General features: G+C 43.6%; 2 protein-coding genes across 8 annotated transcripts in view; one reads left to right on the forward strand and one right to left on the reverse strand.

Moving 5' to 3' along the window:
- The window catches only part of rad52 (RAD52 homolog, DNA repair protein), a 4,779-nt gene extending 3,579 nt beyond the window's left edge, over positions 1 to 1,200 (forward strand). Inside the window, exons 9-11 of the mRNA XM_076089863.1 lie at positions 1 to 41; positions 646 to 879; positions 958 to 1,200. The exon at positions 1 to 41 is cut by the window's left edge and continues 150 nt beyond it. Coding sequence (XP_075945978.1) covers positions 1 to 41; positions 646 to 879; positions 958 to 1,019 — 337 coding nt within the window. The 3' untranslated portion in view covers positions 1,020 to 1,200. The remainder of the gene's footprint in view (positions 42 to 645; positions 880 to 957) is intronic.
- Positions 1,201 to 1,420: 220 nt separating this feature from the next.
- LOC142947392 (serine/threonine-protein kinase WNK1-like) lies at positions 1,421 to 26,518 on the reverse strand. Of its 7 annotated transcripts, XM_076088942.1 has the most exons (30): positions 26,436 to 26,518; positions 26,266 to 26,336; positions 23,179 to 24,432; positions 17,332 to 17,504; positions 16,995 to 17,215; positions 15,241 to 15,398; positions 14,088 to 14,176; positions 13,772 to 13,991; positions 13,580 to 13,681; positions 13,007 to 13,391; positions 12,719 to 12,876; positions 12,415 to 12,498; positions 12,025 to 12,060; positions 11,502 to 11,609; positions 11,197 to 11,295; positions 9,833 to 9,909; positions 9,593 to 9,755; positions 9,389 to 9,505; positions 8,970 to 9,083; positions 8,832 to 8,880; positions 8,562 to 8,699; positions 7,331 to 8,304; positions 7,158 to 7,232; positions 6,939 to 7,049; positions 6,496 to 6,826; positions 5,767 to 5,944; positions 5,447 to 5,655; positions 5,127 to 5,303; positions 4,819 to 5,039; positions 1,421 to 4,661 (listed from the first exon to the last, which is right to left on the reverse strand). In XM_076088942.1, the coding sequence occupies exons 3-30, from the start codon at positions 23,962 to 23,964 to the stop codon at positions 4,290 to 4,292; spliced, it is 5,925 nt and encodes a 1,974-aa protein (XP_075945057.1). In that variant the 5' UTR covers positions 23,965 to 24,432; positions 26,266 to 26,336; positions 26,436 to 26,518; the 3' UTR covers positions 1,421 to 4,289. The 7 variants fall into 7 exon arrangements, with proteins under 7 accessions (XP_075945057.1, XP_075945059.1, XP_075945058.1 ...); XM_076088944.1 differs by having other exon boundaries at positions 5,456 to 5,655; positions 26,266 to 26,500; XM_076088943.1 differs by lacking the exons at positions 26,266 to 26,336; positions 26,436 to 26,518 and adding an exon at positions 25,427 to 25,785.
- Positions 26,519 to 27,066: the final 548 nt, after the last annotated feature.

Below are 27,066 nucleotides of genomic sequence, written 5' to 3' on the forward strand. Positions count from 1 at the left end.
TGAGGACACGGAGGCCCCTATTGGACGAGTATCCGGTGGAGGTGAGGGTTTCATGTGTCGCCGTGACGGATTTCATTCTGTCTCGAGCAGCAGCCTCAAACTCAAATCACCTCGCACTGGATAGGTTTTTTGGATGCTCTGCAAACACTGAGGTTGTTTACCTGAGAACAGCAAGTTTCTGTTTGCAGATGGAAGAAGAAACCGTAACATTTAATGCCACAAAAAGTTAAATATCCAATTCTCTTGAACTTGCTAAACTGTTAAGTTGTGCAATTTGGCGCATCTTGCTTAACGTGACAGGGAGGTTATTTTTATGCTCGGATTTTGAAGCCTCAATAGTAAAATAGACTGAAAAATAAAAAGGGAATAAAATGATTTGCAAACCAGATGTAACGTTAGATTTGAAACATGGGGCCTGATGACATTGTGTCGGGTCTGACTTCCAGGTTTTAGACCGAGTTTGAAGTGTCCCTTTTAGGAGTTGGTGTTTTTATAAAGATGTAACCATTCCTCCAGGTGTTGAAAATGTACCTGCGTACCTGAGCCAGGAGGCTCTACGTACTTTGACCGTGTGGTGAGGAAGCCTGCCTCACTTCACCGATCACCAGCCTAACTCAGCACGACTGGTTTGTCTTCTTTCCGCAGACGATCCTGAGCTCTGGGACTTCACTCTGGATGGGATTGATTTGCTGGATGCAGGCGGCCTTTCCTCCAGAGCGCTCGCACCGAGCACGCCTGGGAGTCACAACATGCAGACGCGCAGTAAGACCCCTCTGAGGGCCCCAGGAAGACCTCCAGACGAGGCCCCTTCGTACAGTGGAGGACAGGACCGGGCTCAAAACAGACCTCAACATCAGAACCAGCATCAGGCCAGACCAGGTGAGATTTCATGTGAGAGATGTTGGTGAGCTGTCGGCTGGATTTTGTGATCTTCCATCTACTTTTTCAACTTTACAGGTGAAGCCATCAGTCCGTACAGACAAGGACAGTACATGAAGAAACGCCGACTCGACACCTGAGATTTTATGTTTCTGTTCCACAGCTTCAACATTTTAGATGTATTTTACTTTGTTTTCTTCTTTTATAGTGCTTACATTTGTGATCATTGCTAATTTAATTTGGAGAAGTGTATTTAGTTTTGAAAACAAATAAAACCACAAAAGCCAGTCCGCTGGGTTTTGTTTACAGGAAACCAACAAATGTGATCAATAATACAGAAGGATGCTTTCTAAAGTTTGACAGCTGCTTATTTTATCATATTTAATGTTAAGTAAGTGTTGAATAATTATCATAGGATTTACATTTTCAAGGCCTTAAAAAGATGAAAAATAAATTTATTTCAAGACAAAAAAACATCCCAGACCAGCATTAGAGACAAATTATAATTTTAAAAGATTATTCCAGTAAGCATGACAAGTGCTTTAATTGATATTATTTTTATTTGTTTTTACATTTTGTACAGTGTGAAAAACATACACAAAACAGACACTGAATCACAGGTCAGTAAGGAGGGATCAGACCGATACTCCTGCATGTCGGAGGTCTGATCAGTACTGAGGAGCATATGGACCCTAAAGAGATGAAGACCTTGTGCTGTACAGCAGCCAGTTGTGAGTTGGTTGTCATTTGTAAGATTAAACACCTGTGAAGACGGCATGCAGAAATCATACGCTGACAGTTTGATATTGAAGTTGTGATATTGGTGAATGACAAGTGAACAGATCAACAAGTTATGATCACTCTCAGGAAGGCAAAGAATACAAAATAAAATAAGAGTTCTAATATTCCAATATCAAAAACATTGAAGTCAGTAAACACCCTCATCGGCATGCAAATGTTTCAATTACCCCTCAGTCCCTTTAAACATTGCATATTCTGCATTGCAGCAACTTGTTTTTTTTTCTCTAGAGAACTTTTAAACTATTCATCCAAATCTACGAGCAGGCGAAAGAGTCACAATGACAGCGTGGCACTCATACGAGGTGGTGAAACTAAAGAGGAGCCAGCATGACGACGTTTAAACCTTTATACAGCTCACTCGCTGCCTGAACAGGCGCGTCTATGAAGCCTAATTGTGAGTCCCACTGCATTCCTTTGGAGAGACCCGCCCTGCGTAGCTGCTCGAGGCACAGACGAGACGTTAAGGTGAGGCATGAGGATCTGGAGAGCTTTTAGTCACAAACTGGGTTACCAGTAACTCTGAGCATGGTCGACTGGCTAATCCTAGCGCTCGAATGCTACGCAGGGCGGGACTTGCCAAGAAAAGCAGGAGGATTCATAATGATAAATCCACAGAAACCAAATAAAAAAACACAGCCAAATATAAACACAGCTGTTTACACAAGCATCGAACTGTAGAGAGGACAGAAACGCTTCCACGTCACTCAGTGTGCTCTTTGTTCTGCAGTCTCTAATGTTTCAGTGTGACGTACGCTGAGCCGGCCGTGCAACAGTTACGCAGCCACCTGTCGCGTGTCTACGTCAGGTTCAGGTCACAGTTACAGGACTAGATGGATCTGGAACATGTCATTAGTGAGGATGCAAGGCACTAAAGTGTTCCTCATGTTTACAGGCTAGAGTGCGTGTAGAGTGGGTCACCGCAAGCACACTCTAGTGACTGAGCATTACATGAAAGCATCTACCTCACATTAACATATATACAATAAAATAGAAGGATGGGGGGGGGGGGGGGGGGCAGGGCAGTCAGAGAGAAGAGCTTAATAAACCACAGGATTACTCCTGCGCAGTGAGTAGGATACCATCAACAACCCTGCAATTGCACTTTTTATATTCCTTTAACTACATGTTTAACAACCTTTAATAATAATTACAGTGAAACATCAAAATCTGATGGCTGAATACAGGTCCATAAGGAACATTTGTTTTATTAAATATACGCATACAAACAGACCACAGAAAGAAAGAAGCCCAAACACTAGTGATTTGAGAGGTGACGGCGAGATGTCATGAGCGGAGATATTTAACATGACTTCACTAACGACCTGTTCATCCGTGTACTGTGCACCACCCGTGTAAACAACTGGGACTGAAACCTTCCATAAATACTATTGCAATAAACCAGAGTTAATGTTCTACGATATCGAGCACATTTTGAATAAGTTATTTCACGTGTCAATTTGGGTTTCTTATTTCACTGTTGCGGAAAAAAAAAAAAAAAACTGAAAAAGAAAAGAAAGAAAGAAAAGAGTCACAGCAGCATCACCTCTTAAATGTCACACTGTGAATGGTGGTCAACACCAGGACAATGCTCTTGGATGTGGCAGATCCACCGGTTTACATATCACAAGTGAAGAATAACTATGGATGGACAACTCAAATCACAATGTCACCAGACTCACAGGGACATAAATATGCAGAACATGGAATCATAACCCCGTGAAGAAATATCTATGTACAAAGTCAATGTTTAAATGTGTTTGGGGATTAAGGCCACAGGTACAAGGGACAGTTTATCTACTCTTTGCCATTATTGCATTTGACTCGATAGGTAGCGGTTGGGATGTATTCGTACTGCACACCTATCCTTTACACGCCCGCCTAACTTACCAAGTCTTTCTTCTCCCAACTCAACCAGTCACACTTTGCTAATCCGTCTGAGACAAGCTAACTGTCCCTCTGTTATTTACCACTTTCTGTTCACCCCCCCTCCCCCTCAATCTCTGAGACTCACTTTACCACCATCCCAAGTCACTTAACCAGGTTCATGTTTTTTCAAGTGCGTGTGCACACGCACACACACACACACACACACACACACACACACGTGTGTGCGTGCATTAGTTCAACCGTCTTCGGTCCCAGCAGGGCTTAAAATCAGGACTAGTGAGGATGTGAACCCCTCCTACCTTCTCCTCTTCAAAAGGAATGACGACGTTGCAACGTCTGCTCTCAAAAGACATCTTTGGCTGCTGTTGGTTAAGCCTTCGGGTCATTACATCACCAGACACGACCGACTCGTCACAGCTTGATTCCACAGCCACTGGCCGGCTAAGTGTGAGACTCTTGTGCTGTGGATGTGTATTGCACTCTACCTCCAATTGCCAGACAGATTTCGTTCTGCCTGAGAGGACGTGAACCACACAGGTCAACTCTATTACAGAAAGAAAGAAAGAAAAAAAAAACACATAATAATAACAGTAGAAAGAAAAATAAAGCACAATATCCAGCCAGTTTACCAGCCGACTGCAAAGAGAGCTAGTGGTTCTCGTTCAACAACTGTCTGCCCTGTTTGGTCCTCCGTCTAAGCGTGGACTAGGGCTACAACTGGGCTACGTGGGCTTCAGGTTGGACCCTCCGGGGATGACTGAACTCTGGGTGGCTGGTGTGGTTCCCATGTGGTAGCCTGAGGCCGTTGTAGGCGGCTGGTACTGCGTTATTGGCTGTGCGGGGTTGAGCATGCTGACCTGGCATGCGCCTGTGGGGCCTGCCCACTGAGGAGCACTGTATGGGGCCGAGGAATATCCAAACGCCTGTGCAACCGGGCCCAGGGAGCCTTTACGGGGCCCCAAAGGGACAGAGGGATTGGCTGGGTTGGGGAGATGAGTCGACGCGGTGGATGCGGTGCTAGAAGGCGTGGGAAGTGTTGGGCAGAGGAAGCCTGGCGCTGAGAATTTACGGCCCATGTTGGCTGGAGGGATAACCTGCAACAGTGGGAAAAAGTAGGTGTTACTACTGAATATGCAGGATTTTGCAAAACTATTGTGGGAATCTCGCAACTGGACATTTTGAGAAAGTGTGAATCACTGCAACCTCGAGTGGTCCTTGAGCAGTTTTTAAAAGAAAGCACTGAATGCCTACATCATGTCCCAGCGGCGCTGCTGCTCCAGTTTTAGGTCCTCTCTTGCACTGGGAGAAGCTGATGGCATCCCTGGCCCAGTTATCCACCAGCTGGTGCAGGTCATCGGTGAAGGTGCCCTTGCCCTTCTGTGTGTGGGAGGGAGGAGGAGGTCCAGTGGCCTGGGTCAAAGAAGTAGAGTGGTTCTGGCCCGAACCGTTTGCGGAGCTGGTCCCACTTGATCCTGGTAAACAAGAATGGAGGTGAGAAAACAAATTCAAGGAATGAATGCACTGAGCCCACTGTGACTAAACGAAGTGCCGGCACATACCTGTGGAGCAGCTACTGAGGCTGGGCATGGATGGAGAGGATCGAAGCTGCTTTACGGAGGACTTGTTAACTGCTTGTGATGCCTCTGATGCGGTTTCTGAGGCCTCTGTTGATGAGCGTGAACTTTGCTTTGGAGGAGACTCTAAACCATGAAGACTCGGAGCTGAGGCCGGGGATCCTAAGCATAGGAGCACAAGACACAATGGCGTGTAAACATCTACCTCGGAACATATAACTTTAACTGCTTCAGCAATGGACTGCAGCACTGACATCAAAGAGAGGTATTCATTTTAACTTGAGAGCCAAAACAAGCCAATTCACCGTCCTTACCCGAGTGTTTGGGACTGGGTTGTCCACTACCGCGGGCAGATTTGTGGCTTTTGCTTTTGCTTTTGAGCCTTCGTCGACCTCCGGCCATTGCCACAGCAGGAGAGAAGACAGTAGAAGGGGAAGGTTTTCCCATCCGCGTGAACAGGGCCTCTATCTCATCTTTCTGACGAGTCTGCAATGTCTGGATCTCCATCATATGTCTGCGAGCGTGATGAGACATCCAGTCGTGTTACAATATTGCCATAGAGCTGTGAAGTAACACTCATAAGAGGAACTGAAGTGTGAAGTAGGATTGTGAACACGTGGCATACCTTTCTCTGAGACGGCTAATTTCTTTCTGCAAAGCCTCGTCCTCGGTCTCAGAGTCGTCGTCATTGTCACTGCTGTAATGGGTGTGCGCATTATGGGGATCAGACGCTGAGGATGAGGGCCCGTTCTGCATACTGGAGCCATGTGATGGACTGGAGCCTGCTGCTGGAGCTGGAGTCACTGAGGGACATTATACACACAAGGTGTTAGAGATACAAGGTTACCTTCGGACCGTGTGATTTAAAAACATTAAACATCTATAATCTTTGCATAAGAAGAAGAAAGTCTTTGTTTTATGCATATGTACTGACTACTTCCAAGGATTATCTTCCGATATGGTTATAACGTCAAGCTCAGTAGCTTGATAAGTCGACTGAATTTGCAAAAAGCTATCAAAGCTCTAAATAATATTTTCCACTGCAGCCTCTGGCAACAGGATCATTTAAAAATACTGGAAGAGGCAACGATGCCTCCACACGGAGCATGGCTTTCCATAAAGAAATCTCATTATACAGATTACATCACGACCACTTATCAAAAGGATAGCTGTGATAATGTGATGATCCATTTTTAAAAACACTTATGTTTCACTTAGCCTGCTCAGTTACAGAGAAGGCAGTGAAAACACTGAAGTGTGAAGCATCAGTTGTGTACGGTGCTCAGTGTAGCATGTTAATAGTCAAATGTATCAAAGCTAGCTTCATTTGCTGAACTTTGAACCCGGTACGTGCCTGTGACGGAAAAGCGGCCCACTTTAGAGCCAGTGGTTGGCCCAGATGTGGCGTTGGTGCTCGTGGACACTTGGAAGCGCCCGATAGTGGTCGGCTGACAAGCGGGACCAGCAGAGAGAGAGGAGGCTCCATTTATAGTGTCAGTCTCACAAACTCCTTTGGACAGAGAGGATGAACGGTGGAGGGTATTCTCTGGACTTGAGGGGGAGGAGGAGGAAGAGGAGGAGGAGGAGGAGGAGGAAGAGGTAGAAGACGGCGTGATTGAAGAAGACGAAACGATGCTCGAGGGACCTGGAACGCTGCTGGACACGCCATCGGTAGCAACAGACACCTGGAACAGAGGGGAAGAACATGTTAATGAGCTAAGAACGAGGTGTAAGAGATGTAGCTGTTCTAGACTGAATTAACCAGATATACATTTTAAACTGCGACTTAAAACTTACTTGGAAACGTCCCAGAGTGAAACCCGCTGCTGGAGGCTGGACTCCCTGAACCGTCTCTGGGCTCAGAGCTCTCCTCAGCTGGGCGTCCAAGTTACCCAGGGGTTGCTGTGACTGTGGAGTCACACAAACGGTATATGAGGAACAATCCACAGTTGTGCATATGTATATCTACACTATTTGTTAAAACCCGAAAAAAAGTAGTAAAGCAGGGAGTATCACCTGATTTGGTCCAGGAAACGGGGGCACAAGCTCAGAGGGAGGTGTAGCAGCTTGATCAAAACCAGTAGGTAAAGTCTAAAAATAGAACAAAGATGAAGTCAAGTCAAAATATAATTAGAGCAATTAATGGCATTTTTTGGGATTTTTTCTTGCATGCTGCAGTTGTCACTAACCTGTGCCCTGGGCTTAGTTGGAGGTGTCTGTCCTGCCGGGGTAAGACCCTGTCCTGGGGTGGTGGTGGGGCCCAGGACTGCCTGCACCCCGGTAGTGAGGGGAAGGTTAGATGGGGGCACCAGCGCAGCTCCGGGTGGAGGAGAAGAAGTGCCAGTGGGAGGAGAAGAAGTGCCCGTGTTCTGATCCACTGATGCAGAGGTAGAGCTCTGATCTTTAAACAGGGACCGTAGCTTCTTATCTAGAGCCTTGATATCGTCTCTGCCGGCAGTCTTGTTCGGGAGCTCCGCCCCCTCGGACTCCACTGGCTGGCCCTGGCTCTGACTGGGTAACGAGGTGGGAAGAGGGGTCTGAGCAGAAATGGGGACAGGCTGAGCCTGGGTTGTGTGCTGTGGTGGATGGACGGACGAATTCACAGGCTGCTGCTCTGAAGCGGGGCCAGTGCTGGTGCCAGTGCTACTGGATGCAACACTAACAACAGAAGAGACAGAGACAGAACTACCGCTCAGCTGAGGCCCGGGTACTGCGGGGACGGAGGTCTGCACTGATGGGGAAGAAATGCTGGAAGCTGTGGGTGGGATGTTGGCTGGTGAAAGCTGTGAGGGGGCTGTTTCATGGGATGACTGAGGAGGGGGACTGGGATCACTGGTGGCAGGAGCTGGAGTTTGGGACTGAGTAGATGTAGGTGGAGGTGAAACCCTCCCAGTTGAGGGCGGTGGTGAGGATGCTGCAGTAGATGCGACGCCGGGAAAAGTAATGCTAGCAGTGGAAGCTACGGCTTCTGGAGGAGCAAACATATTGTTGGAGTTTGGGCCGAGTCCAGCCTCCGTGGCCAGGACAGGGCCTGGTTCCTGCTCAGTCGCAGGGATATCAATGGTGCTGCTTCTCTCTACACGCGCCTGCTTCATTTTACTGAAAGCCTGCTGGAGAGTCGCAGATGGAGCAGACAGAGAAAGGCCCAGTGGCATAGCAGGAGCTAGACAAACGTAAAGAAAAGGAAGTTATTCTACAATGTAAATATGATTATTTTGAGCATCATCAAAGAATATGAGACACAATAATAGTTTATAATACTAAATGACCATCAAAAACCTTCAGAGTGGTATTACAAGAAAATACAGGCCGGGCTAGTTAGTTAGCATGCTCAATTCCATTGATAAATGTATTACTTTGAGAAACCAAACAGTGGGAACAGTTTAATTCCACTGGGAATAAAAGAAACTTTTCTTTCACCTGGCTCATCTCCAAAGGAGGTATTAGCAAAAGAACCGCCAAAGAACTGGTCTCTAAGACGAGACTCTGGCACTGGGCTGACTATGAACCTCCGTCCTGCTGAATGCACCACCTGCGCTGTAGTGCTGGGGGAAATGCCTGAGAGAGAGAGAGAGAGAGAGAGAGAGAGAGAGAGAGCAGGAGAAAGGTAACGATGTGAGACAGGAGTTGGACTTCATACAAATCAATAAGTGGACTGGAGCGCTGTATTTCTGGCCAACGTTTGTTTACCTGGCAGCATGGGAACAGACAGCACAGGCTGTTGTTGGTGATCACTCATCTGCAAAGAGACGAACATACAAAAAGGTATGTGGTAACGTCGTCAGGCTCATGATGGGTATGATGAGCGGATGTGTAGTAAATAAATACCTGAGGAAAGCCTTCCTTCAGGCCCTCTCCTTTCTCATCAGCCATTTCTATGACTTCACGGACCTGCTCGATGAAGGACTCGCGCTCACTTTCCAAGATGAATTCACTCTCAACCTAAAACAGGAAGCAAAAGAAGTGAAACACGAGTTTAAATCTATAAACTCTTCTTCTTTTGAGGCCAAAACTCTTTCAAATGTACAGAACAAAGTTGGTGTCTGAATTACACACCACTGTTAAATAGTCATTATTAAAGGAATCGACACTGTATGAGCTCTTTGCGCTCGTTTTCCGCTACAGTCGATTGTCAGTCAGTTGTCAACTCAATGGGATTTTGTTAATGTTAGCCATGCAACAGTTTATACTCTATGAATATGTAGTGTGTATATTATTGTAACAAACAGCTGCAGAAGCACTATTACCATGATCTGTGCAATTTCCTCTGGATTATCACCATCGAGATCAAATTTGAAGGTCACCATCTTCCTGTTATGCGTTTCCAGCTGACATTCTGCGACTCTGTCTCCCACATTAGAGATCTGCAGAACACCCGCTCATGTTAAAACGGTTCAGAGACAAAGGGCTTTAAGACGGAACGTGAATGAAGTCATCGCTTCGATACATACACTGAGAACATTGAGCTTGGCCTTCGTGGTCTTCTCGTGGCGGGAGCGGCTGCGTACAGATCTCCTCTGGTGACGTTTCATCGAGCGGCCCTCGTGACGACCTCCCGATGTAGAGCCTCCATCATTGCCGTCGCTAAGACCTGAAGCTGCATCCGACAGGCAGCTGAAGGAGAAATGGACCCGTGAGAGAGAGGTCTGACACACTGTGGGGCTGCTTTTTAAAAATAAACTCCTTCTTACGTTTCTACAGACGGCGGCACCAGCACAGACGATCCTGGCGGCTCCGCTGGTGCTGACTGAGGGACACTCGCAGGGGCCTAAAACACAGACAACCTTCAGAAAGCAAGCACTCAATGTCTAAAGAACATCTCAAAATGGAAAGTCCCATTGTTTGAGCATTACTCTTTTGAAATGGTAGAACACTAGAGATGCATTAGTTGGTCGCCGGTCACCAACCATCAACCTGCAGGTCAGTCATAGCAGACAGTAAAGCCACACAAACATGCGTCATTGCCCATGATAGGCTGCGGAGGAACAACCGTAAAAACATTTCAAACAGCTCACTTAATCACAGTGAACAGCGTGGAGCGAATGTTAACAGAGGTTCAAGCGAGATACGTGAATGAGTAAAGCTGATGAAAGGAGATGTTTCACAGCAATCTTAATAGATATTAGAGAGGGAACCTGTTTAACTTCCTAAGTGTTTAAATAAATGATCAGTAAATGATTTTATAACTAATTGAGTTATTAGTTTTATGCAAATAACCACTATAGATCATCTATGTGCCTTTACAATTCATTTAAGATGACCAACTATAGTAGAGGAATGATATAAACCAGAGCATCCACCAGATGGCGCTGTGTAACCTGGTGAAACTGGTCTCTGGGTAAAACAAGTGAAGCTGTTATTCAGCTCACAGGCAGAGTGTAAACATTGAGGTGTAATGGAGTTTTCCTTTCCTGCAGAGTGTGGTCATTTATCTCTGCTGTGCTTATTTGGATATTAGTCACGTTCATACAGGGAACTGCTGTTTTATCATGTCCAGCTCCAGCCTTGTGGGTTGTTACCATACTGTGACTTTCGCATCTGTGATAAAATGTCTTATTTCTTACTTCCTTCTCATTATTACCTACACAGATCTATTGAGGGTAGTGCTTTCATGGAGGATTAAAGCTCAGAGTAAACCCGTAAGCTGTTTTTAGAACAGAAGGATATGTATGCTCTGTGTAACACGGTATAGATCCAAGTGTGAGGACAGCTCTTCTATCAGAACAAAAAGATATGAAATGGTTTCATATGGCAACAGTTGCAAAAACAATCACTGTTCCATGTTTTAGTAGATATTTTGGTCCGTGGTCGGGTAAATATGGCTGAAAAAAAGCACTCCCTCACTTCCTAACAGCTGCCCTCCTTATAATACGCTAGAATACATTTTACAAAAATCATTATGTGTTTATATTATTCAGCATAAATCCATTAAAATAATATGTAAAATGTGTGGCTAAACACACTTTAAAGAACAGGAACTGTGTAAGGAGAACCAAAGGCTGGACACCTGACCCACAAACACCAATCAATACAAGTGTTGCGCTCTGTAGAGTACCTGCAGAGCAGAGAGGCATGAGGCCTGATAGAGGAAGTATAGGTGCTCTGCGTTGAGTGGAGGTGACAGGATAGGAGGACTTGGATCATTGGCCCAAGACTAAGAATCATGCAGGAATGAGCAGCATGCAGAAAGGAAGAGCGGAAGAAAAGAAGGGACAGCCACGGTAATGATGACAGATGCGTGTCCAGAGGAAGGAAAAAGAACATTTAGTATAAACACAAAGATAAAAATAGAAAGCATGAAATGCTTACTTGAGTATGGTGAAGATCAAATAAATGTGTGTGTGTGTGTGTGTGTGTCACCTGTAGCTGAGCTCCAGTCTGCTGTGGTAGAGCGGTGCTGCTCTCTGGCTGAGGCTGCTGTTGGGGGGGAGACGACTGCGAGGACATCATCACTTGCTGGGTGGGATTCTGTGAGAACAGAAGGGATAAAGAATACAGATATAATATATAAAAGATGACACACAGACATAGTAGCATCTTGGTGACTTATGACGTTTTACTTTGGCTCTATTCCAAACCCAGATGCACAACATAGCTGCATTACTCAGAGCATTCATCTATTTGACATGACACGTCAGTGAACGTCTCTACGGTGTATTTTAGAGACATGTGACGTGTGTCATTCCACACTGCACATGCAAGTTTTTGAAAACTATTTGACGTCATATTTTTGTCTGGAACTCAATCATTTTTCCATTTACTATGATTAAGTCCAAACTTATCAAACATCTGCGAAAATGTCGACGACATGTTTACTTTGTTTCACAGAAAGGCTGTGGGTGTATTTACAAGTGCTAAAAGGAAAACGGGACATTTGATCTACCTGAGGGGGAAGCATTGGTTGGTAGTAAACTCCGTACTATAAGAAACAAAACATAACAGAGGGTAAGAGGAGGAAACGTGGAATGAAAATATAACGATACTGGAAAACTCGGGATTCACAAAACTGTGCTGCCTTCAAAGCAGCCACCTGACGCAGTTAATACAAGCTTCATGTTACCTCTGAAAAAAAATGGTGTTTTTGCTGACCTAGAGTGGTTGAAGTTCACATTTGTTGCAGTGATACTGAAGTGTACTGAAAGTGTGTTCAGTACAACCTGACACTATTAGGTTTGTTGTCAGGTGCAACAGATCTGAAACTTTGAATCACGGTTTAACCAACTGTTGTGCAGTTGCTCCTTGAAGACATAAGGACATGCAGTGCAGCGTGTACCTGTGCAGGTGCCACTGGAACAGACTGGCTGCTGGGTGCAACAGGAACAGCTTGAGGCTGGACACCTTGCATCTGGGGCTGAACCTTAAGCACCAGAGATAGAAAACAACAGCTCGTGGTGAAAATGAGGCAAAGAAGAAAGTAAACACTTAGATGATCACATTCAAAGACCAATAGCTCAAAGGGCACATGTAGATCAAAGGAAATGTAGTCTGTACGCTTAAAAACGTGATCTAATTATATACTTAAGTCACCTGATTCTCTTCAACATATAAGATTATGTCCTATTTTCCACTTGACTCACCACTGACAGCTGCTGCTGTTGCGTTTGGTCATTTTGTGCCTGTGGGAGTGAACCCTGGGGCTGAAGGTGCTGACTGGGAGGGGAGCTGTAGGGTATTCCAGACTGAGGAGGCTGGACCTCGGGACGGATGGTGGAACCTGGTAGTTTGTCTCCCATGGCTGTATCGAGTGGACAAGAAGTTAAATTTAGGAAAATACTCAAAAGCTCATCTTCAAAAATCAAATCATTCCATTATCGTTCAGAGGGCTGTAGGTGCATTTGGCCAACAGTCATCTTTGACACACACACCTCCTCCAGAGTGCTGTAGTTGTTGGTGTTGGTCGGTCTCAGGCTCCTCTGACTCCGGCTGGATGGTGGCCAGACTCTGACCCTGAACTGGGACCGGGACTTGCCCAGTTGACTGAGGGATGAAAGGAATGCCTTGTGCCATGCCGGCCAGTTGGGTTGATTGAGGAGCGTTATAGAGAGAGCTCTGAAGGCTCTGCTGAGATGCAGGTTGGGTAGACATATGCGTGCCGTGTTGGCTCGGTTGTGGAGGGACATAAGGACCAGGCTGTGCCACCGGCTGGGGCTGAGGCACCTCCGTGATTGGCTGTTGGCCTGGTTGCTGTGCTGGAGGTAACTGACTCTGCTGTTCTTCTTCTAGCCTTCTCTTCTCCTGATCTTCCCGGACCTTCAAGACAGTCGGCAGCAAATGTATTAAAATCCCTCAAGAGAGCACTGACAACATCTAAAACATCACAGCACAGGTACAGACAGCCTGTGACACACCATCATGACTAAGATAAGAATTCACACAAAGCACTTAAGCAAATAATAAAGATAAATACATTCGATGCACTATGGTGAGCGTGGACCCACCTTCTGCCGCTGTGCTCTCTTGCGATTGATTAAAGACACTCTGTCCTTTATGGCCTTTGCAATGGTCTTGTGGTCTCCATCGCACACATAACCAGACTCAACCTAAAGCACAAAGACATGGTGTACAATTCAATACATTTACTTTTTGTTACACTGTTAAAAAGACTGATTAAACTAAAACGTTTAATTCACCATTTCCTCAGCCACGTTCTCCGGGACATCTTTCTTGAGGTCAAAAGAAAACTCAATAGCTTCGTTGTCTTTGTACTTCCCCTTGAGTTTCTTGACATCCTCAATTCGCAGCCACAGCTTAATAGCCTCCATCTCTCCATCGTCTTCTTCTGCCAACTCCACACGCACCCCTGTGTCCTCCTGGAAGAAGGCATGGTTCAGAAGGTCCTTGATCGAGTACCTAAAGAGAGGGAGACAAGTCGTGAGCAAATGTACATTTTCCTGGAGAGACCTAGACTACCCTGAACCCATTACATGTGCTCTTGAGTTAAGAGACCTCTCGTCCTTGTTCTGGCGAATACATCCCTCGATGATCTCCTTCACTTCAGGAATGGCCACCTTGTCGAAGCTGCCCGGCTTCACCCCCTAAAGGAAACACAGAACCCTGAATGAGAATGGTTCCACTTCTCATACCACCCATTTGTTTATTACCCTGCGTTCTTCTTCAGCTCAGAGCCTCTACATTAGCACCACAAAACCATTTCTCACATACCAGATGACTGGGATCTTTAAACTAACTTCCTCTTTCAATTGTTTTTGGGAATATATTTCAAAAGTATGAAGAGGACCGGGTTGCTTCTGAGAAAGTATGTTAATGTTATATAATGGGTAGGGAATGGCATGCTTTCTACCGGGGGGCATTTAAAAATTGCATAATGTCAGGTGATGGGGGAAAATAAGCCATAAGTCAGGTGAGGACAGCTGATGAGAGTTGATAACTTAAAAGAAGAACAACAGGAAACAGCATGGTGCCACGGGGACATGGAGGGCTGGCTGAACAGCTGAGCTGAATGAAGGAACAGGAAGAACGACACTACCTAAATGTAGCCTCAACAACACTTTGTTTCTCAACTAATTCAACGGTGTTTGTTGCTCTGCAGTGCAGTATGAGCCATGTGTGGCTTATAACCTGGCAGTAGAAACTTCCTCTGTTAAGTCATGTGGCAATAACTTCAGTATTTCAGTAAATGATAAACCAAGGGTAAAGGTAAAGCTTTCAAAGTCTATTTCGTAAACACTGGGAACAGGTTCAACCTCTTTATCTGTGAGACTTTTACAATTGCAAGAGCATGCATCATATCAGTGACTTTCATTTAACTTATTTAAAAAAAAATAAGCAAGCACTAACTGTAAGAATACAACTTTTCCTATGACAGTTATAGTCATTCTGTCATCAGAGGACTGAACCATTAGCCGTTAGTGAAATAGCTGAACTGAGCAATAGGAAACAATCTGGGAGATACGGGAATGCAATGAACTCAGGAGGTGAAATACAACAGTAGAAGATAGAAATGTGATGTACGCTTGATAAAGAGGTGTCAGCAGGAACATAATATCATTCCAGAATGGGACACTAGCCTTCTTGGCACATAGGAAGAGGTGAAGGCAAGGCAGAGGGGGTGACATGGAGTGTTGAAAAAAAGACTTACGCTGGTAACTCTGCGGTAGATCTGTGCAGCGTTCTGGCACTCTGAGTAAGGGTACTCTGAGGTGGCCATCTCCAGCATGCACATTCCAAAGGCATACACATCCACTGACTCGTCGTACTTCTCCTCATACATCTCAGGCGCCATGAACTCAGGGGTACCTTAAATCAAAACAACTATTCAGAACTCTGGAACTCCCTTACTGATCGAGTGGGCTTCTCACAACCCATTGCCCCTCTGCTCCTCTAACCCGTGAGGGGTTGAGGAAGAGGAGGACGAGAGGAGTGACCAGCCTGTTGACATCTCCCGGAGCAGAACCTGTGAGGTGAAAGTTGGAAGAGAGAAGAAAAAAAAGAAAAAAGGGGGAGGAAAGTAAAAAAAGAGACAGAAAACAAAAAAGGAGGGAGAGGCTGGGCTCAGTTAGAATGCAGAGAAGAAAGCACGCGTTTGTCTGTGTAAGACCGTCACATGTGGGGATGTAAGGAAGTGACTGAGGGAGCCAATGTGCACAACACACTTGTTAGCCAAATGAACGGTATTTGGAGGGTTAACCGGGCCAGAATAGTGGGATTTTTCAAAGGGACGTCAATGATATCTGCAAGAGAAATAGGACTAGCTATGGAAATAACTTTTGTCAAGACCTTACCGTACAACCACATTGTCTTTTAGAGAACACTCACCTTTCGAAGTGTGACTTACCATTTCTTCTTAAACTGCAGGAGGAAACTGTTATGGTCAAGGCTGAGAGAAGCAGGTCCCATAGCTAGCTACTGTGCTCAGCAGTGTGTCTTTGCACATCGGCCTTGTTCTATTCGTTGATCATTTTACATTTAATTCTCAGGTCTTACACAGAAAAACTGGTTATTTGAATGTAATTGTTTTTGATATTGATGTGTGTTACAGCACACTGTCACACTTACCAGGCCCATTAAAGTTCATACTTACTCAATGACCAGCAGTACCCTATTCATTCCAAACAGCAGAATGGGGCACAGCTGAGGCTAGAGCCTACATTTTAAAAACATACCCAAGAATATGAAAGTAAAAGAAAATAAATAAAAGAAAACAAACAAAAAACAAAAAGGCAAAGGGCTGACAGAGAGAAAGTGGGCAGAGCTTCCTGGACACAAAGATGGATCAAAAAGATTCTGCGGCCCTGCAATATTTTAAAAGACAGTAAGAGACAAACACTAGAAAAAAAAAATAAACCTGTTGAGGCAAACCCATAGAAAGAGATGTTAAATATTATAGATATAACTGGCAAACAGACCACATATTTCCAAACCACAGAACAAAGACCAGTCTAAGACAGAAGCAAAGGCCATACCTTAGCAATGGCCAGGTCAGCCTGCAAGAAGGCATGAAAACTATTATAATAAAGATATTAATATTTAACAATAGGAGAAATGTTAGGCGCTACTTACATTCAGTAGGTGCCTGGAAAAAAAACTCTTTTGTTTTTTTCGAGAAACATCGAACAGAAATATTCTGTACAATGACCAAACTGTGCGAGTGTAAAGAGAGAAAGCCTTGTGGTTATCTGCATAAGATCACCACAGGATTTGGCCTCCTGTGGTTTGAGAGACAGCTGAAACGCTGTGGTCTGTTTTTGAACCACATCGTCAGAAAAACAAGCCAAAAGGAAGATACCCTCTTTAAACACCATCATTTTCAAAACACACATGATACGACCTTAGAAAAAGGTACTGCCCCACAGCAGGAGGGACCAGAAGGTAGAAATGACTTCGGAGTCGTACCTATAACACTCTTTGCAAACGACGCTCGCTTGAGCGTGGCCAGTCCCAAGTCTCCGATCTTGACGGATCCTGTTGGGCCTGTGATGAAAATATTGTCGCACTTAAGGTCCCTGTGGATGATGGGGGGAGCCCGAGTATGAAGGAAGTGGAGCCCTTTGAGGATCTGTCTACACCAGCTTCGCAGCACTTTAATTTTCATCACCTTGAACCGTTTCAGATATCTACAAGAGAATAGATCATCATTTTCACACGAACACAGATATAACGATGTATGTCTAAGGTATGTATGTAGTTCTGAAGTAATGCGTTTTTTAGTTCTGGCTCGTTGGAGACTCACGTTTTGAGTGTGCCAGAAGTCATGAGTTCAGTGACCAGAACAATGCACTTCCTGCCTTTGGAGGGTCCCTCCCAGGAGTCGTAAAAGCGGACAATGTTGGGATGCTGTAGTCCCTTTAACATCCCTGCTTCCTCCTTGAAGCGCTGCCGCTCTGTTTTTGACAGCTTACGATCCTGCAGGAGACAAAAAGGAAATACTTAAAGATGTCACACATCCCAGAGGGCAGCACTATTAGAAATACACATCGATTGATGACTATTTTTAACAATGCATTAATGACAAAAACAGCAATGTGCAACTATCTGGCACCGTCAATACCAATGCCAAGTAAAGATGTATTTCTAACCCGATGCCAGTTAGCACCTGATTTTGCCAATCCATAAGAAAAGCATTTTAAGTCTACAGTCAACTTGATATTCCAGGTTTGAAACAGGAAACCGAAAAGATTCAAACGGAGTGAAATGCCTTTCAAAGTTGAACTGAAAGGTGATGCAATTTGTACAAACGTCATACAGTTGGGGGCATTAGGCTGTGGCCGTGTTTTCTCTGGCAAACTACTGTGAACCAAATTAAATTTGTCTAGCTTTGTCCTAGATACCAAGAAAACCAAATCAATAAAAGAGCCACAGCATGACAGAGAATCAGAGCACACTATGATTTCAAAGAAACCAAATCAAATCTTTCCTGTTAAACCTTTTCATAATTGAACACAATTCTAGAGTTGGGTTAAGTAGGTTTGTGGAAAAATACTTCCAAAATAAATAAATGATCACAATAACCAGAAGACAATATATATACATCAGTGTGTGTTAAAATAAATCAGGAATGTGTACAACCGCCCTTCCCAAGTTTAATGAGTGATTCCTGGTATGACCTACATTTTACAGCATGATTATAGAGCAGCAAGCCCATGCATGTTAGACAAGCTCAGTGAAACCCTGCAACCGAAGACTCCCTCCCCCTTTAAACCCCTCAGGACATGGCCACAGGCCAGGCGGTCCAGTAAATTCAGCACATTTGTGAGTGAAGACTTGACTTTGTGTGTCAGCAAGAGATAGAAAAAAAACTGACATCACAAAAAAACATAAATGAAATTGCTCCTCCTTTGTGACGGGTATTTTGGAGGTTGGAGGTTGCAACATAGGGCAGACAAAATGAGAAGCTAAAGGGAAACATATGTTAACAATTACAAACAAGGGAGGACAATGAATCAGGGAGCAATGTCAGTAAACAGAAGGTGAGCACTGGAGGCTCCACCGTGCACTTAGACCAACTGACCTACTTTCCAGAGTATTTATCTGTTGGTGCAGTGGTTCCCCCTCTTTCATGTGACATGCAATACAACCACAGCAGCTTTCACAACCTCAGAGTTCCTAGCCGAGGGTCAGCAGCAACCAACCCAACCACGGTATTAATGCCAGCAATTTCCAAATCATGAACTGGTAAAAACACGGACGTCAGGTCTGAAGAGTGGTTGTGAAGCTCAAAGCGGATGGCACCGGTGGGGCATCTTGGCAGTGACAACACAGCCTAATTCTAAAAATGGGCAAAGCGGTGGATCAGCGGTGGAGCTGAGGCGGGCCTTGATGAAGGGCCTGTATAAACCTTCCAGGAATTTAAGATCTTGTAATCATAAGACACACATCCTACTCTCTTTGACTGTCACTTGAAAGAGTTCTTTGGCCTGTGCCAGTCTCTGGTATCTCCAGGTATCCTGATCAGAGAAGGCCAAAAATAGAAGGCAAATGCAAAAATGATCTTTTGGGCCCATTTGCTTGACTGACAGGTGTCTCTCCCTAGCAGCTGAGGTTAGTGTGCCTTGCTTACCCCACCCCACCCCACCCCACCCCCAATTAGTCTCACCCGTCCTTGACAAAATTCAATAATCTAGCTTGAGAAACTCACTAAGATGGTATGAATTTGTAAAACCTCACACCAGGCCAGGCCTTAAAGCATTACCATCAACATATTTCAGGTGCTTTCACAGATTCTGCCTTCATATTTTCTCGACTCTGTCGACAGTATCGTCATAATCTACATACCATTTTGAGGGAGAGGCTTTAAATGTCTATGAATCAGGAAACCTGAACTGGCTGGCACTCAGAGGACAGCAGCAGCTGCAGCTGAATCACAGCAGCATCAGAGAGCAGGCATGAGTCAGCTCACTAAATAGCTGCGTTGCCACCACTGCCTGCAACATCAGAACCGTCAGCTGTGAAAAAACTGCTGAACACGATGAAGCAAGAGAAAGCGTGCACGTTGAAGACAAAGTAGAGCAAATGTTTATATAACATCATTTCATAGAAATAGAAAAACAGTTATCTTAAAAAAGGTGCAATGTGTAACATGTAGCCAGCTTTACATGAGCCGGGTCAGTTAACTTTCTGAATGTCTTCATTTTGACCTGTGTTTCGTATTTTCTATGAAGCAATGTGATTTTGTATGCATTGACCATGTCATGTTATAACACTATCAAAAGAATACTGCTATTAAAATTGTGACAATAATTTCCACTTAGGTTGCAAAGCCCTAATGCTATCTGAACAACTATCTGAACAATGTGAATCACATCTAGTGCCAGGTAACTACAGTATCGCCAAGCAGAACAAAAAAAAAAAAAAAAAAAAAAAAAGAAGCTTCTAGGCATCATAAATAAATGAACAATCCCAAAAATAGATTGTGAAAAAAGCCTGTGATCATGCCAAGGGCTGGCTCTGTCAGGTCCCTGCTCTGAGGGTGACACTGAGGGCTAGATGAAGCCTTCCGGATAACGTTGGTTGAGATCTGGGTAACAGCTGATGGGCCTGAAAGCCAACAATCTAATGTTAAACAGTTACAAGCTAAATGTGACTTAGTCATGGCACTGAGTGCAGTATGACTCTTTATGACGTTTTTAGTGTTCCCGTGACATCGTGACACATGGTAGTGAGGTCAAAGATCACTGTGACCGTCAGTCAAACTGTCAGCACACAATGTGATGCATACAAGCCATTTCACAATCTGCCAGGATGACTATTCATCTCATCTGAATGTGGTCGGAAAGAAAACTAGCCTTCCACTTCAAATACAGCAAAAGAAAGAGAGGGTCCAAAAATATAGCACGTCACTCCCAGCGGATGCTCCCGCAGGTTCTACAGGACGTGTGGGGTTTTACTCCACATCTTTCAATGTTTGGCTTCAGCCAGTGCTGGAGAGGAAGGAGGTGGGGACGCAGCGAATGGGAGATGACATGTTTTGAAAATGGATGAGTGAGCAAGAAAGGGGAGGCTGCTAAATATATTCATTTTTTTTCCCTCGACTTCCTCTCTGTGGTGACCTACTTATTGTTCAGACACGCCTGCAACGCAAGATCCGAAACAAATGGGTGGGTGAAAAGAAAGACGCCTAGAAATTCTTCGACAATTGTGGACAGATGGCTTTCCAGACTAGAATGTAAAGTTTGAATTCAAAGCTTCTAGCCACGATTGAGGCAAAGTTCATTGGTTGGTCAATTAGTCCGATACAGTAGTGAAATATCTCTCACTACTGTAGAACCTGATATGAAATTCGGTACCAATTCTCGTCATGACCACCATACCAATTACAGCAACATATTTAGGGGAGATTAAAGGATTTCATGAATGAAAACCTGTCAGACGTGTTGCATTAGCATACAGGCAACAGTTCTGCTGTTGCTTCCAGCTGACACCAAAATCACAGTGAACTAATGAGCGGTCAGAATGATCACTTTCTGCATCACTGATTGTGGCATCAAGAGAAAACAAAATAAGCAAATTAACTGGCTGAGCCCTTAATCATTCCTTGAACAGTGCAATCTTAACATTTGTTCTGATGGAATTTGCTTTTTAGGAGGATGATTGCATTTTTCCTAAAACCAAAGTAGAAAGGTGTCATAATACTTCCATTACTGTCAAAATGTTCAAAGAGGGAATGGCTGTAATTAAATCAATGTAGTTAAAACTACAGAAAATATTATATTTTTCACATTACTTTCCACTAAATATACCCGTGGGATACACGGGGGAATGCAACACTGGCACTTGAGTGATCATGGGACAGCTTTAACAACCATGTGAGAGGGGATTTCAGCTTCTTATGTGTAGCTGAACAGTTTCTAGGACTGAAACGCCAGTTGACAGAGGAGCCAAAGGGAATGAGAGGATCAGGTTACATGTTCAAATTTCACAACTGACCACGTGCATAAAACAAAGCCGTTTCTCAATCAACTGTAAAGCATTTCTACAAATCCCCTCTTTGCACTGGATCGGTCCAAATAGATCCTACACCAAGTTCAAGTGAGCCTCAAAAAAGAGGCAGTTACACCTCGTCAATATGGGAAAATCACACGATCAAGACGGCTACATTTTGGTTTCACAGGAAGTCACAGCAGAACCCGAGAATCTTTTTTTGTCTCATAACAAACCAATTAGTCTGCCAATGTTCTTTCAATCATCAACACACAATCAATAATCTCTTAAGTAACCTGGCTCTGGTAACCTGTGAGGTTCATTTATCATTACTTATGGCCCCAAACACTAAAAAAAATCAATAGCATTAAGGTGCAGCGTTCATCTCACATTTGTATCACATATCTTTAAATATAAATATGGAACAATGTGAGGAAGTTAAAAGGGCAGTGGGTGGACTTATAGTTTAGCAGCAGGCCTTGGCAGGCCAGCCTGCTGCACATCACACAGGAGATTCCTCTGTCAGGAATGTGACCCATTTTACATTCACACAAGCATCCAGAGCAGGAACGCACTGAGCATGTGCCTGATTTGGTCTGTGTGAGGGGGGGAGGGGCGCGTGTCTGTAATCTTCACATTGTTCTGAAACCAGTGTGCATGTGTTGCGTATGTGAGGCCTCTCATGACGGGGTCAAAACGTGACGCATGAATGAGGTCAAATGTTGCTGCCTTAGCTGGACAGACAGTCAAGCTACCATTTCTTCTCAAGCATTTGTAGGGAAATAACTAACTGCTGGTCAGCAGATTAAAAGCAAAATGAGGAATTCTTTAGTACAGGAAACACTGTATTTAGATATACTAAAAATCAAACGGGTTCAATAATTAACTCAACTATATTAAGGCTCACAGAAATATTTAAGACAAGATAGAAACCTGGTCATGTTTTTAAAAAAAGTGTACGTCAATTATTACTAATATTGCTGCATTTAGCACAGGAAAAACAAAATCTATTCTCTAATGGCATTTTTACTCTAATGGAGTTTTACTGATGACAGTTTAGATATGCTACATCTTTAAAATATGTTAAAAATAAATTGTATATAAACCGAACATGGAGATTACTTCTTACCAACTTTGCACACTAGAGGTGCAATGAAACAAAGTCGTACCCTGAATCTAGTCCACGGTCATTTCCTGCATTGGGCATTACTTAGCTATATTATTAAAACATTAATCGTACAAGCTTTGATAAGTTCTGGTAATTTGCCAGTGTCTTAAGGTGAAGCTAACCATTTTTACTTGAGACATTTAGTCTTAAGTGCGGTCAAGCCAACCAGTATGGACCGAGCTGCACCAAAAAAAAAAAAAAGAAGCTCAACGGGGAAATGGGAAGTTTTTTGCCATGTTTTGCTGACAAATGCAAAGCAACCAAAAGGGAAATGCTAGCCATGTATTTCAGAGAAGAAATGAGCTCAGGTAACAGTTTGAAAGTAAATTGCTTTGGCTCTACCACACCATGCATAAGCCTGACAAAAACAAACTAAACAATTGGGATGATGACACTTGCACTGGGAATATAACACTACAGGTGATTCAATTAAAGAACATTCAAACTGATTTAAAGTAAGTAATAAGAATAATGGTTATTCCAATTTCATACCTGCAGCTCACACCAAGCCACCTCGACTGTGGTCTCGGTGTCCAAGCCTTTGTAGACAGTCTTGAAGGAGCCACGTCCAATTTCTATATCAAACTTCAGGAAACGCCCATCTGGAGATGTTCCCACTGCTTTGGTCTCAGCCTCTTCAATGTCGTCCTGCACTTTTTTCTCAGCTTCTCGCTGCTCTGCCTCTGCTCGTGCCTTGGCAGAGTCCTTATCTTCTTCCTCCCCCTCTCCTTCATGATGTACTTTCACTTCAGTGGTGCTTTCAGGTTCTGTTCGACTTGGCAATTCTGTTCCTAAGCCTGGTGCGGAGAGGGCTGCGATCACCTCTCCATCACAGGTATCTTTTACAATGGCAGGCTCCTGCTCTGAAGGCACTACATCCACCTTGGCTATTTCTTTTCTCTGTTCTCCTCCTCCAATATGAGCAGACTCTTGATTTTGAGCTAAACTTGGTTCAGCCCGCGGCAAACGAGCAGCAGGAGCAGCCAGTTGCCGCTGGGGGACGGCTTCTCGTTGCTGAACCCGTTGCGGTGCAGGGATGGGGATCTTGCTGGGTAAAGGGAGGGCCAATGCTGTAGCATTAGAATCACTGATGACACTGCGGCGCAAGAATCGGTGTTCAGGGTTACATCGATCACGCTCCATGGTGTGATGCCGACGTCTCACTTCTGCCGGCCGGCTCTCACTGACCATTGAATCTGAACCAGAACTGGGGCCATTTCCGCTCTTCTGGGGGGGAGCCAGGAACTTCACCATTTTGTCGTCTGGCTTTTCCGACATCCCACCACCCACACTAAGCGTAAGGGGGTACACTAACTGAAAAATTTAATTAAGGAGACTTCCATGTCCGCCATATAGGCTTGTATTAGCAGTATCGATCTGTGCTTTAAAAAGAAAAAAAAAAAAGATAGAAAGTCTTACAACTTCTATCTCCAGCTGTCTTTTTGTATTAATCAAAGACGGTCTTTATATATGTAGTGGAGAGATTGGGGGTGCAGGATGGGAGGTGTTCTCTTGTAAATGGTAAAAGAGAAAACACCAGAGCAGAACACAGAGTGCCGATGTTGATACACAAGTCTCTTTAAGTCCACACCATCCATCCTGTAAGACACAGGGTGCAGCTTCTATCAAGCATAAGGAATCACTGGTGAGGAAGAAACATGCACAGTCCACAAAAGGCACCAATCTTCCTACTGTAGGCGGAGGAAAGACGGCCAGACACTCGGAATGTGCTCCAGTCGTGTTTCACTGCAAGACAAAAAAAGGAAAAGAAGCTACTTGACACGTTTTTAAAAGTAACCAACATTATGTAAAATGTCAACAAGAACAGTAAGAGACAAGCCTAAGTGTTCACAAGTAGAATTTACAGTATACATAAAGTTAGATAACATTGCTTTCATTGGAAGCACAGCTGACAGAAACTACATATCTAGTGCAGAGTACAGCACCAATCATTTGATCATTTTGTGATTCACTTTTGATGAACTAAGAAGTCTTTCTTTGAGGTTACCCACCTCTGATAAGAATTGCTGTCATGCCCAAGGACAGACAATGTAGGCATATGTATGATTGCATTCACATTGGCTTCAATGCAGGTACTAACAGGCAATATTATTATATATTACAGCTGTGCCGAATTGGTATAGCATTCCATTTTTATAGTACGCATTAAGTGTTTATCTAAATTATAAATAACACATTATAAGTATGTTATGTGGCACAAATTCCAAATGCATTCCACAGCTCTTTAGAATGACACACTAACCTCTCAGTGCCTCACAGTTAAGACCAGAAGTAACCAATTAAGCACAGCTGATAGCTGATTATTTCTCAATCAACAAGACACCACATATACAGTTAATCATGAGGTTAGTGAATATTGTCTAAATATCTAATATTAAGTACATTGTTAAAATCGTCAATCTAAACTCAACGTCAAAGATGCACAAAGATATAAACCTACAAACATCTACAGTTAAACTCTGGATGCATAAGATCGGTGCGATGTAGCTTTGTTGTTTTCTTTATATTTATATTATGTTTTTGTCAATTGCAGGCACGCAATGACTATCTTAATGCTTATTAGTCATCTATAACCTACCATGGTTGCAGCCATTACCAGGGTAGGCAACCACAATGTCAGAACATCAATGATAGCAACAACATTGCCATGAATGAGAGAATCAACGGCGCGATTTAATTAAAATATTGTATTATTCAACGTAAGCCTCGTCTTACGTACCTATTTCTTCACCGCCTTATAAGTGATACCACATCCATTTGAAATGGCAACACCGAGCATACAAAGCGAGGAGGAGCGACGGCTCTTTGTTAGCTCGCTAACAAGCCTAGCTAACACAGAGCTAGTTAGCTGCGTTAGCTAATCTTTAACCAATGTTAACCAGCGATGGACGGTTTACACGTCATGCCTCTCTCAAATGTATTCCGCCCCGTTGTTAGCTATTAAGCTCAACGTTATACTTATTTTAACGCAAGTTCGTTGTAACTGTTAGCAATTAAAACTAGCGTTTACTCTATATTTACAAGTGTACCGTAGACAGGCCTAGTTTCCCCCCGTATGAATAACATTACGAGCGGCGCTAGCACACCGGATATGTGTGACGCGGTTGGAAATCTATCTAAATAATCTAAAAAAAAAAGTAATGTAATATCTAGGCTTTGACAAATAGCGCCACACTGCTACCCAGCTAGCTAGCTAGCTAGCGTTAGCTACCCAGCCTAGCTAACGTTAGCTAGCTGGCCTAACGTTAGCTAGCTGGCCTTGCTGATGGCCTAACAAGCTAGACTCACCTCCTGGTTGTCTCCATTCAATGTAATGCTATCTGACGCGTTAATAACGCCAGCGCTTCGTTTGTTGTTATTAGGCACTTTATAAATGGTACTCTTATTAGCTGGTTCACGGCGACTATTTGAAGCAGTGTGGTACACCTTCTATGTGACATTTGTACCCTCTTTTATAACGTTGTGCTCACTGATGTCCATTGGCTTGTCTGGCTGTGCTAACAGTTAGCAACATAGCTGTTGGCCCTTCACGAGCTAGCTATGCAGACAGCGACCTACCTCAATATCGGATCCACAACACGCAACTGATGGTCATCGGCGATGAAACCGTCCTCACAGCGTTAATCCATCTTCACATATATAAAGGAGAACACGTGTACACTATCCTTAAATGTCAGGCAGATAAATTACTCTTTAGTGAATGTAAAAGTTGAGATTTGTGTGCTCACTTTCAAGCGGCGCAGTTGCTACATATTGACGAAGAAACGGGTTTTTCCGAAAGCGCCTGCGCCGGTGACTAATGACCTCATAACCATAACACACAGGCTGAAGCTCCTTCATGGTATCACTTCTGTATCTGGCTTCCTTATGACGATGGAGCTATGCATACGTAAATTCAAACCTCAAGTCATTTATAGATCATTTACAAAAACACTGATCCTACATTTCATGACGCATATTCACAATTATTTTATATGAATTAATTAAAATCCTTTTGTGATGTGTTCATTTAAGATATCAATTGGAATCAAAATACCCACCACAAAATATTTGACAAAATATGTTTAATTTTCATCATTGTTCATTTTAATTGTTAATTGTTATTTTGAATATAAAGACGCTTAATGTTTTTTTTTTATATTTTACAAATGCCTTGTTTTCTGAAAAAAAACATTTACTTCCAGCAACATAATACAATTAAATGTTATCATATAACTTGAAAATAACACCAATCTATTGTTTTATTCAATCTATTATTATGTTTTATTTTATTGTATTTATTTACTATGTTTGAATGCACCTTCCATTTATACAGTTTAACACTTCTGCTGTGAATATTAGAAAACAGAAACTTATTTT

The sequence above is a fragment of the Anarhichas minor genome, unplaced genomic scaffold, assembly GCF_050575085.1.
Source record: "Anarhichas minor isolate MPS153535 unplaced genomic scaffold, ASM5057508v1 ptg000011l, whole genome shotgun sequence".
NCBI classification, from domain to species: domain Eukaryota; kingdom Metazoa; phylum Chordata; class Actinopteri; order Perciformes; family Anarhichadidae; genus Anarhichas; species Anarhichas minor.

Excerpts from the sequence above, each read along its gene's own strand:
- LOC142947392 (XM_076088942.1), bottom strand. The coding sequence starts at position 23,964 with ATGTCGGAAAAGCCAGACGACAAAATGGTGAAGTTCCTGGCTCCCCCC. Across the intron at positions 14,177-15,240 it reads TCTACCGCAGAGTTACCAGC|GGGGTGAAGCCGGGCAGCTT; the intron begins GTAAGTCTTTTT and ends TGTTTCCTTTAG. Across the intron at positions 5,040-5,126 it reads CCTCAGTAGCTGCTCCACAG|GATCAAGTGGGACCAGCTCC; the intron begins GTATGTGCCGGC and ends CTTGTTTACCAG.